The 12,716-nt window shown below is 42.2% G+C and overlaps 1 protein-coding gene across 1 annotated transcript; it reads right to left on the bottom strand.

Moving 5' to 3' along the window:
• Window positions 1-2,335: 2,335 nt before the first annotated feature.
• LOC124649960 (alanine--tRNA ligase-like) lies at window positions 2,336-12,574 on the bottom strand. The gene is made up of 22 exons (XM_047189527.1): window positions 11,949-12,574; window positions 11,649-11,789; window positions 11,352-11,498; window positions 11,046-11,198; window positions 10,775-10,910; window positions 10,146-10,242; window positions 9,552-9,672; window positions 8,693-8,761; window positions 6,436-6,486; window positions 6,201-6,296; window positions 5,890-5,988; window positions 5,566-5,688; window positions 4,697-4,840; window positions 4,534-4,605; window positions 4,381-4,456; window positions 4,160-4,302; window positions 3,955-4,063; window positions 3,697-3,884; window positions 3,384-3,473; window positions 3,092-3,277; window positions 2,741-2,914; window positions 2,336-2,651 (listed from the first exon to the last, which is right to left on the bottom strand). Exons 1-22 carry the CDS (start codon window positions 12,324-12,326, stop codon window positions 2,580-2,582), a joined length of 2,865 nt encoding a protein of 954 aa, XP_047045483.1. The 5' UTR covers window positions 12,327-12,574; the 3' UTR covers window positions 2,336-2,579.
• Between the last annotated feature and the right edge of the window lie 142 nt (window positions 12,575-12,716).

Raw genomic sequence — 12,716 nt, 5'->3', positions numbered from 1 at the left:
ACCGAACAGCCTCCGTTCTCCATGTCGCCTATTTGGCCGCTCCACTCGTCGATCTCAAGCATGCGCGACCTCACCACCACGACGCGTCGGACTTGAAGTCTTTGATGAACGACGGTTAGGACATGAGCTCCGGCGATGTCGCTCTTGCGGCACCCTCAACACGTATGTAAACCACGTGGGGTCATGCTATCATCACGGACACTCCCGTTTGTCACATCCGCCTACACCTACGCCGAGGCCGACCATTTGAAGGCATGAGTGAGTGGGAGCGTTGCTGCAGAAAAATTAATTGTGTGCGAATCCCGATATTTAGTTAGTGCAAGCTAAATAAATACATGTGACCACACAAAAATTACATCCATTCCAAACACGCTTCTCTGCCGAGCAGATGAGTTGGTGGGGCTCAAGGTTGATACGAGTGAGTACGCACACCGGAGTTGAGAGGATCCGCCCTACCCGAGGAGATCAATGAGGCCTTGTTTGGTACTACTGGTTTTGTGAGGATTAGTGAAATAATTTCTTAGGGGATTAGGTAAAACCTCTACTTTCACCCAATTTTAATAAAACACTAATTTTCAATACACTAGATAAGGGTAGAGTATTGAAGATTGGGAAAAAATACACTAGAATTTGGAGAGAAAAAATGGGGATTTAACTAGGCCAGTACTTCAGTACCAAATATGTTTTAGAAATAAGCGAGAAAGTTGAGGTCTGGTGAGGATTATTTTCACAAATCCCCAGAAGGGATGAGGCCGAGTGGCCCAACGAAGGGATGAGGTCGGCTGGCCGGGCATGCCAGCCAGCCACCAAGCGCCAACCTATGGTACTCTTGTTTTCTTTTTTTTGCACAAGGACAGGGTCTAGAAGGCCCCAGAGAAATATTCATTCCACACGTGGCGGGTAGAAATTACAAAGAGGACCTTTTACATCTCTTGCCCTGAGAAACCAATAATTTGAAGAAAGGCCCTCTAAATTAACAAAAAGCACCCTATGACAAAAGGAAGAAAATCAATCGGGTCCCTGGGTGCCGCCGCCACCTATCGCTGGAGTCCTCAAGGCGGAAGATCGCAGAAGCCATGACGGCTCGTGCGTGGTTGAGCTCGAAGACATAGCACCCCGTAGGCAAGCGCATACGCTGTCCGGAGATCACCGCACCATCTCCCCCTCTCACAACGCCTCCATGGCGAGACAGAGATGGAGAAAGGTTGCAGGTCAACCCCATCCGACCACACACCCGGACTAACCTGGATCTCGTCGGAGCAACGAGCCACCAGCTGCATCCCAACTCCCCCTCGCCTCTAAGGCCAGCCAAGAGAAGGGCATCAACCAGGCTCATCAAGAACTCTCTGTTCTCCTCCTCGCCGCCACGGCCGGCCGGGAGAACATCCTCTTCTTGGCCTCGAATCCACCAACAGAGATCCGCCGCCAAGTTATTGGAGAAGGTGGCTCCGCTCCTCCTCCCACTCTGCTCCACCCATCGGAGCCCAAGCAGCAGCAGCAACAGCCCTACAAAGTCATGGATCTGGCGGCGATCCAGGCCACCACCTCCACTACAGGGCATACGCCTAGAACGCGGCATAGAGTTGAAAATCACAAAGAAACTAAGAGATCTACCCCTAAACTACTCTGGTGCCCATCCAAGACCAACTCTGGCCAGCTATTCTGGCGGAGTGCTGCTCGGCGGCCCGGTCAACGGCCAGAAGCCCTCAAAGGTACTGTAGAAGGGTGAGAGCTAAGGAGGGGGGAAGTGAGCGGTTCCAGAGAGGGCCTCCAACCTATGGTACTCAAATATGACCTTCAAGCTAGTGATGTGTTGATGCTCAAGGACTCCGACAAGGAGGACAACGTTGTCTATCCACCCTCGCCGCCACCGTTACCAGCATATTTGTCGCTCTTCAAACAAGGACAAAGGAAGAAACACCTCCATCGTGGTCAAACAAAAAGCTCGTAAAACGAGAACGCCTTATTCCTTGAAATGGAGATAGGTAGTATTTCACGCTCTCTGGTCCTATGGTCCTATTTAATAGAGATGTAGTAATAATCACTGTAGTCCCGATTTGATCAAATGTGAACAGAGGTAGTACTTCGGATAGGTGGGTTTCAAGCCAACCTGTAGAGATCGACTCAGACTTGGACTAACTATGATGTTCAAACTAAAACATTGTGGCCTAGACTATGTATTTATAACTTTATCCTTCAAATTGTGTGTTGAACTAGTTGTTTGAATAATGAATTTAGCCTTTGGATTACCCATTTTCATGAGAAGAAGATAAAATACATGGGTACCAAGTTCTGGGTATTCTGGCAGCAAGCAAGGATAAACATGACAATAACATAGTGGAAAAAAGATTGTATACCAAACTGTAATACAACCTTAAACACCGTCAAGTACGGTGCAAGTATATTCATATCATTTGCTATCCAAATGGTACGGTACAAGTGAAATAGACACTCCTGGTCCATTTAATGATTAATTTCGTGTTCATGTATCAGAACTCCTGCTAATAGCAAAAGTAAACACCAGAGAGGCACCATTGGCAGCCACATAAGCTGGCTATAGGAAGATCGGGCTCAACAATTCAGCTCAGCTTCATTTTAGCTATCTGGGTAGCAAGCTCCATGGCCTCCTTGAGCTGAGACGCATCACTTCCCTGCATTGCAGAATTCACAGATTTTAAGTGATGATAATTGGTAGGCTTTGACCAAATACAATTTTCTTAAAGATAAAGTAGTGGCTCACCTGGCCCTGGGCAAGACCATTCTTGCCGCCACCTCCTCTTCCTTTAAGTGGTGCAATTGAAGGTGTAAGCCACTCCAACACATTGAAGCCACTGGGTGCCTCCGGAGGTACACCAGCGTAAATAACAGCCTTGTTTGACGCCTCGTCTGTGCTGAACAGCATTATAGGCAAACTCTAGAGAAGTCAAACAGATTAGGTCAGCAGCACATCCAAAGATGGACAGAACTAAAAATTCAACCTTTGTAATTCAAACAAAAATAATTGCTGGACAAAGTTGGAAAGTATGCTGAATCTATAGTTCTTTCTAGACGATGTAAATAATTTTAAACAGGATTGGACTGTGGTATCAACCTTGAAACGGTTCATAGCTTTGACAACAGCTTCCCGGACAGCAGTGGCATCAAGACCCACATCGACGTGAGTAACACAAAAGTGTTTTCCTTCAGAAAGAGCAGCTTCTGCAGCATCTACCGCAGTCTTCACAGCCTTTTGGATGTTTTCTTCACCGATTTTCTTCTTGGCCTTCCTAAGTTGATCCTGGTATAGGCAATAGCTATAATCAGCTTCAAATTTATCGACGACAAGAATAGGACACTTGTTCTCTTTCAGAAATTGTGACAGATGAACAGAAATATTCACAGACCTCCAACTTTGAGACCTTGCCTCTTAGATCAGCTTTTCTTGCAGCTGGGATAGCAGCTGCATCCAGCGTACTCTTGATGGAACCAATTCTCTGATAAATAAACATCACGAAAATCATTCTTAGACGTGATCTAATACAAAGCATATTAACAAGAAATGGGTTCGAAGTATAAATTATAGCATTTGCTGATATACACATAAAGGCTAATGACACAGTATTTATAAGAAAATAACAAAAAGCACAATAACTTTAGTGATATCAAACTTAGCAGAGTATTTCAACCAAGCATTTTAATAAAGGAAAAGTTCAGTACCTTTTCCAACAAGACTCCGTCCAATTTAGATGTTTCATTGATATCAGTGTCTATTGATGATGCTAATTTCATAGCCTGGGAGGCACATTCAGCAGTAACAGCTGTTATCCTTCGAACACCTTTCGCGATACCCTCCTCAGATATGAGGGCAAATGCGGCAGCATCTCTAGTGTTTGAAATGTGTGTACCTGATACACAATGCTTAGATGACACAACTGCATAAAATGTAGAATTACATAGAACCAAATAGTAAATTACCTCCACACAGCTCAGTTGATATGGATAACCATTCTTTGCTTTCAGGATTTGCAAGCAGATCTCCCACTTTGCGACCAATTGATACAACTCTTACAGGATCAGGGTAGATCTACAAAGTCCATTTGTAACAAGATTTGTGTGAAACAACGGGGTAGGCAAGCGAGACATGAGAAGATGGTATGTCAAGCTGAGTAAGAGAACACACCTCCCCAAACACAGCTCTCAGACCATTTATGCGCTTTGCATCAGCCAATTTTATTTCTTGTGCAGATACCTCCAACTCATCCTTTATTTGTTGGTTCACAATATACTCGATTTTTCTAAGATCTTCAGGCTGAACAGGTTTACCTGTTTATGTACTAACAATTGAGTTGACAAGCTGAAGAAAAACATCATGCAGCTGCAATACGAAGAATAATAGCATACCATGGGAGAAATCAAATCTCAGCTTCTCTGGAAGAACAATGGAACCTTTCTGATCAATATGGTCACCAAGTACTTCCTGTGTTTACAATAGCCAAACAATCAAGAGTGCAAAAAAGAAGAACGTCGTAAAATCGAACAGGCTTAAAACCATACCCTTAGAGCGAAGTTCAGCATATGGGTACAGGTATGGTTTGGAGCAATGAGCGTACGCCGAGTGTAATCAACCTACAAGAGTAAGAAAAATATTGCAACGCAATTTAGCAAATGTCACAGGTTAACTGATTCAGTATAGAAAATTATCAGCAGAGAATTTTACCTTGCATTTCACAACATCACCCACAGATAATGCCTCGGACCCTTCCGTAAATGAACCAATATGCAGAACATAGCCAGCAAACACTTGGACGTTATTCACAGTGAAAGATCCAGATGGCCCATCAATACTCCCAGTGTCATAAATCTGATACAGAAAAAACATATGCCATGTCAAATCATGCGATGCATGGAACAACTGTGACTTCAAATTACAAAGAGTAAACCTCCATGGATGTTTAAACAAATTGCAATGTTTGTTGTGCGATAAACATGAATTAACTTGTCAAATTTTGACTGTAAAACTCAAAGCAGCTATATTGTATGGACAACTACGAAGCTGCCAAAGCATACTATCTTCCTCACAGAGGAGATTGGATATGACAACAATGTGGTATTTAAAATGGTTGAATGTCAAATAAAATACTCCAACCGTTTATCTCTGAGTGCTGCAGATTATTATGATGATGTAAGAAACAACACAGGATAACAAACAGATTTCATCTAACGGGAGTTACCAAGTGCTACAATCAATCTTCAGGGCTGCAAACAATGTCTGGATCATACTTAAACCCTTAAGGGGGTTGGAGTTGCACAAATCTTGAAGCACTACGAGAAGTATTGGAAATCCAACTTTGGTTGTGATCTGGGATTTATGCAATTGTTCTTCAAACACGTTTTGGGTGAGTTTCAACTTTTCAACGTTGCCGTATCACTCCATAGGCTACTTATTGAAGTAAAAAATATGAGATGTGATGCTTATTCAGTAGGTACACTGAAATTTATTGCATGATTGCACCTCGAGAGGTGATTGCACTTGATATGTTTCTTTCAACCATTTAAACAATTGCACCATGTGAAGTGAAGTTGTACCTGACCACCCTGTTCCGCATAGAAACTTGTACTTTCCAACACAAGACCAAAGTCCTCATCGCCAGATGTGGCGGCTATGAACTCTGAGCCATTATAGATAGCCTTCACCACGCTGCTATGTTCCTGCAAAAAAACATTTTACGTATGTCGACCACAATAAGTGTTTAATCGCAATGCAAAATGTGGACAGTACAAGGTATATTCACTACTAAGGTGTTAACCAATTAGAATGAAATTAGATATGAATCCCCGCAATCCCAAATAGGCACTGAATATTGAAATGAACAAGTATGATATAGCCAATCCACAAATAAACAATCTAACCTTGTGTTCGAACTTCGGGCTATCATCTGTGCTTGCAAGCCCTTGGTTGCGCAGTTGTGACGTAGCATTAGCATCCAGGATAATAGATTTTTCCCCAGCCTGAAAAAATATATAAAAAGTAAAACAAAAACATAACAGATAAGTATAAAAAGCTTCCCAATCGACTGAAAAGCAGTAGCATTAAAGAGATGATCCGTTTAGTTAAATACAACATTATTGAGCAATAAACAGGAAGAATACTTGGATTGCATTAAAGACCACCAGGAGTGAATTAAGTTTTGTTTTATATTTAAGGACAAATAAAATACAACCTTGTAGCGAGCACTCCTAGCCTTCTGCCTTGCTTCTTCCATAGAGACATTAAACCCGTCCATGTCCACAGCCAGCCCAATGTCAACTGCCATGACCTATGAGATTGGAATAAAAAATGATACAAGATAAATGGACAATAAAGGTCTACTAAATTTAACGACATAAAAATGAAAAGCATACAATTGTCAAATTAATTTGATTAAATTTACTAATGAAAACTAGTGAAGAACAAACCTCAGTCAAATCAATGGGATATCCATAGGTGTCCCAGAGAATAAATGCATCCTGAAACAACAAATAACATTGGTGATACAAGAAGGTAGGAATATTACTACTCCCTCCGGTTCAAAATAATTGCCCAGAAAATGGATGTATCTACACACTAAAACATGTCTAGATACATCTATTTCTGGGCAATTATTTTGAACCCGGAGGGAGTACAGAAGTTTAGCAGTATGTAACATAACATTGATAAACAGGAGTGAAACATGATCTAAGAGGCATGTTTCTACATAGTGAATTCCCGCTCTTAAAATAAGAAAGAGTGGAAAAGAATTATTCCACATTACACTGTAGAGAATATGATCAAGTTCTCCAAATACTTAGTCAGTTAGTCCTGAGTTCTGGCATGTTTCTCAGATAGGAAGGAATGAACAGAAATTAGAAAGAGAAAGCTACACATCCAAGAATGCGCAGAAAAACTACACCTATATCTGCCAAAGGAGGCTAATCTAACATAAGGTGCCTTCCTTTCTTACTTATTTCAGATGTCATATTTAAGTAGCAATCAAGAAAGAAACATCAATTCAGTTCCGTTGTACTACAAAATAAATGCATTTTTTGTGCGTCAAAAGCTTAACTACTGATCTAGGTCGACGTACCCAGTGCTAAGAGCTCCCGCACTGTGCGGGGTCTGGGGAAGGTGTTAGTGGCAAGCCTTACCCTCACGAAGTACAATGTGAGGAGACCGCGACTCGAACTACTGATCTAGGTAAATAACAGAATTTTGTTCACTTCCGCCATGACTTTCAGGTGCGACAAAGGCACAAACTGCAGTAAGTTTGATATGATGGTAGAATCGTTCTGCCGTGCAGCTAAGGAGGAAATGGTCCATCCACAAGCTGTGTTTTAATTAGTACACAGGATAAAAGGTGAAAGATGTCCTAATTACATTCAAGACGATTTTATCTTTAGTATATTACTCCCTCCATCCCAGGAAACATGCGGAAGGTTTATAAAAAATTGAATGTATCTATTACTCCAGTACTATTTAGTGTCTAGATACCTCTAAATTTTAATAAACCTTCCACATGTTTCGTGGGACGGAGGGAGTATTTGCAATCGATTTTCTTGTTAAGCTGTTGGATATACAAGCACATCATTTTCGTCAACTGGTTACACAACCACAGAATTTTCGCATACCTGCCATATAACCACGAAATTCTCGTCTACTGTTAGTGTTATATAACAACAGTAATTGTGTATATTCTCACTAAGCAATTACTAATCGGAAATCTCTCTATAGTCTCCACCTACTTTCTCAAAAAGCCTCAGAGCCTATCCACAACAGTAGAAAGAGCAACCTCGGTGCTTACATGAGTTCAAAGGCCCTCTACCTCGAATCTTAAGAACTGTACCCAACCTGCAAATAACTTCGTTCCAAGAATTGTTTGCTTGGTACAGATGAAGGAGCACCAAATTGATATGGTGAATGGCTGGGTATGGCTCTGAGGATCGAGGGTAGAGGGCTTGCCCTCATCTAACCACCAATAAGGGTGCGATCAGAGCAGATAGGGGCACTCGAGCCATATCCTAAACCATGATTTCTACCACAGATTCAGAAATCACTGTATAGATACATATGCAGATATATTAAAAGTAGTCCCAAATACAGACAGAATAACGCCCAGATAGCAAGCATTTTGTTGACGTCTAGTCAATGAACATATATGATGCTCATGGATACCACTAACCAAGATAGCACTAATCCCTAGTTGGATAGCACCGTGTCGCATAGGGTGTGTTTGGTTTACGCCCAGGTAAGCCCCACCAAATATTTGGCGTGACCAAAATTTTGGCGAACGATTCGCACGCCCACACTTCGCCCACGATTGGCAAAAATTTACACTGTGACGCATGGGCGTGCCGATTTTTTGGGAGCCAACCAAACGCCAGCCAGATACCACTCATGCACCAATTTTTCGGTAAGGCCGGCGTCGGCTTAGAACCAAACGCACCCATAGTACGCATGGAAGTCGTTAATCCATGTGCCAGAATCATAATTTACTCTTTTGTACTTTGCTTACCTATTTTTCTCTCCTTCCCATTTTGGTTTCACATGTGTTTCAGTTGGCTTTCATATCTAGCCTAACCTAAGTTGCTTGCGACAAAGGGCTTTGTTGTTGTTGTCCCATGGCATAACACAACACATGCTCAGATAATAAACCAATTAAATGGTGATAATTCAAACCAAAAAGGCAAAAATACTTGCCTGGCCACTAATTACTGTCCCGCCATTCTCCTTGACAGCATCTGCAGCTTTCTTAAATCTCTCATACCCCTGAAAATACACCAAGAGTAGAACTCTTTAACTGGCTGAATAGCAATGAGAAAAGACAATATATAATATAATGGTTATAAGAAATAAGTGGTCATTAAACTGCAACTTGAGCTATCTTAGTCTCTGTTTTTATATATGAAACATAATGGCAAGGCGCCTAGTAGGAACCACCCTCAGAATAACAAAATTATGGTGATACAAATCAAATTTCAATGGTACAAACTAGATATATTCCATAACTATTGGTCATATCATAATAAGGTGAGACAATTTATTGTGGATGCTAATTTGTGTACTCCCTCTGATCCATACTAATTGTCTCTAATATGGATGTATCTAGACATATTTTAGTTCTAGATACATCCATACTAGCAACAAGTAATATGAATCGGGGGGAGTAATTGAAGTTAGCTATGCTGTCTTAATCAAATTCGATTGTCCAAGATTGAAATTACCCTTGATATGTTCATATTTAATGTATTGCCTGAAAAACGCCCCTACGTGTAGCAGTTTCACAGAAATAAAACATGGTACAAAAGATGCAAGGTATCAACTGGGACCCCCCCCCCCCCCCCCACAACACTCAACAACAAGAACAGAAAAACAGGCCATCTCATAACAGACTAGATAAATTACTTCGAGGCAACCACTTGTTCAGAAGGATAAAGCATGAAAACACTGGTTAACTGTGCGCAAAGACTGAATTGATCGGAAGGAAATTACTTAACCAAATATCACTTGATCCAAACTGGTGGTACTGTTATGCAAATACACTGGAAGCCAATATTACCTTTGCCAGAGTGTTCTCAAAGCTTGCCTCTTCATCTTCAATTATATCTTTTATCTTCTTTTCGTTGACCTTGAGCTCAGGAAATACATTGCCCATCGCTTGGACAAAATCATGTACAAGGCTGTACAAGCGAGGTAAAAATTAATGGCAAATCAGATGCCAGCATCAAGAAAAAAAAATGACAGGACATATCTACATGATTGGTTAGATTTGTCATGCTAAGTATTATATATATGCCCATAAAAATTGGTGGACAAAGCCTTGTAGACCATGCCTTTTTGTGGTTGTCATTGAATCAGAACCAAATGTCTGTTAAAATAAACCATTACTACTTTACTAGCAACACAAATGCACACATGAACCCAAAGCAAAAGGTATCACAGGAACAATGCCATTGTGCACAAAAGCAACCAGCCAAGCTCAAAGGGTGAACAGATCTCGCAGTAGATTAGCTAAAATCACATGACCACACATCTACGGTCATTCTAGTAAGCCTCACATCATATTTTTAGCACTCCATGTGAACATAAGATAATGCAAAAATATCAGTAATAAAAGTGTGCAGAGATCACACGTGCAGATTACTGTTCTTACAGGCTAAAAAACCCTTTCTTTGCAGTCAGTTTTTGATGACCAAAGTGAACAGCTCGTCTAAGTATGCGCCTTAGAACATACTCTCTTCCCTCATTTCCTACAAAACAACTCATATTAGAACAAGGAAACACCATAGTAAATAGAAAACGAAGAAGCCTTGAAACATGGTAAATGCAAACAAAATACAATAGCTTGGTAAACACAAACAACCTTTATGAATCCAAGTGGCAATATCTACCCCATAAACATTAACCATGAGAATTATTAGCCATTGACTTCATATTATATGGCATTCTAGTTCTAGACTATTATAATATTATCTCACATTTTCAAAACATTCCCTGTCATATTTTAATTTGAACAGGGTAACTATCATTAAATTCCAACACAGAACCAATAGCACCAATACTTTCGCCTGTGCGAAAAACAGTTGACACGAGGTTAAATTGGTATTTCAGACATAACTTCTTGTGACAAGGACTATAACAAAGTAGGGCCCTAAACCCTATAACAAATTAGGTCCCTATTCTGATTATATAAACTTGCGGACAGACACACTACAACATCCTATTGAATGGATGCCAACCATCGTAAATCGATTATAACCAACAAAAAGAGTATGAACCCACCAGGCTGAGAACCATCAGCGATAGCAAAAGAAAGGGTTCTTATGTGATCTGCAACAACTCTATATGCCATATCGACTTTACCAACATCATCAGGGCCTACTTTACCAGAGTATGGTTGAATGCGACCTTCAGCCAACTACAAGCATTAAAAGCCATATCAGATTAACAATGAATACAATTTACTTCAGGAAACCGTTAATGACTGCAACAAATTACAGTTTAAATGTCACAAGCATAAAAGAAGCTGCAAGTGTACGTCTAGACAACATACATTGTGGATGGCCTCAAATAATGGCATGAATACGTCTGTGTCGTAATTGCTCATTTTGTTCTGAAGGATGGAAGTTAAACGCTCAAAGCCCATTCCTGTGTCAACATGTTTTGCTGGCAAGGTCCTCAAAGTACCATCCGATTCCCTATTGAACTGGTATTAAAAAAAGGCAATACGTCAGTACACCAAATGAATAAACAAGCAAAAGGAAGTGTACAAATAAAAGATAGTAACTACCCATGTATTGGAAGTAAAAAGCTCAACAATCTCTACAGAAATAAGTTTTTTAAGAAATATCATGTTAACCTGGATGAACACAAGATTCCATATTTCAATACATGTAGGATCATCATTATTCACTAATGAAGCTGCATCACGGTTGCCAATGCGATCAAAATGAATCTCTGTGCATGGGCCACACGGACCAGTGTCGCCCATCTCCCAGAAGTTATCCTGCTCAAATAATACAATGTATAGTTTCGTTAACAAGGACATTTAGACAATAAGTATAGCTCCAACAGAAATAAATAAAGTTAAACCAATACACCATAATGTCCTAAATTTGAAGATTTTTGACCAACAAACCAAGCACATCCACTATACCTTGCAACCAAAAGGCAATACTCTTTCAATCGGTAGATACTTCAACCATATATTTTTCGACTCAGAATCGGGAGCAAGACCAGCTTTCTCATCACCACCAAAGTAGGTTGCGTAAATTCTATCAGTGGGTAGTTTGTACACCTGTATACATGAAATAGAAATCAGTAGGTAGTAGGAAAGTGACCAATTATTGAAATCAGTGACATCTATGCTTTTAACCTCATACCAGATCCGTGGAGTACAGTGGTAGGTATGTGCAAAGTGGGGATCGAGACGGGTAGGAAGTGAAGAATCCGATACCTGGGTGAGGAGCTCCCATGCATATCCGATGGCCTCCTCCTTGAAGTAGTCTCCGAATGACCAGTTCCCGAGCATCTCGAAGAAGGTGTGGTGGTATGTGTCCTTGCCAACGTCGTCGAGGTCGTTGTGCTTGCCGCCTGCGCGGATGCACTTCTGGGTGTTGCAGGCGCGCTGCAGGCGGCCGAGCTGCGAGTCCGGGGCGGCGGTGCCGAGGAAGACGGGCTTGAACTGGTTCATCCCGGCGTTGGCGAAGAGCAGCGTGGGGTCGTCGACGGGCACGACCGGGCTGGACGGCCAGGCCGTGTGCAACTTGGATTTGAAGAAGTCGATGAAGGTCGACCGGACCCGGCCGGACGACCACTCCGTCGACTGCTCCATGGGCGATCGGGCGGCGGCGACGGTGGATGCGGGGGCGGACAAAACCCTAGCGTTGCGGTAGGGGTGGAGGAGGAGCCGGCCCCGGGGACTGTTGGTCAACGGCGGACGGAGCGCGAGCTGAGGGAGGGCGGCGATGCGGGAGAGAGAGACAAGGTGGTGGCGGCGCGCCACGCTGTGCGACGGAGAGAGAGAGAGAGAAGGCCGCCGGCGGCGCTGCAAGATGGGAGTGCTAGGGAAGCGAGGCCGATTCAAGGGATAGGGAAGACTCGCGAGTCGCGGCCGGATTGGATGATGGACGATGGACGATGGACGATGGTGCTCCGATTCCGGGCTGCCGTCTATTTTGGGCCTGGCCCAGTAGTCATGGGTGGCACTGGTTCTGCACCAGCC

This window comes from Lolium rigidum, chromosome 4 (genome assembly GCF_022539505.1).
Source record: "Lolium rigidum isolate FL_2022 chromosome 4, APGP_CSIRO_Lrig_0.1, whole genome shotgun sequence".
In the NCBI taxonomy this organism is placed as follows: domain Eukaryota; kingdom Viridiplantae; phylum Streptophyta; class Magnoliopsida; order Poales; family Poaceae; genus Lolium; species Lolium rigidum.
This window is presented reverse-complemented; position numbering and strand designations above follow the sequence as displayed.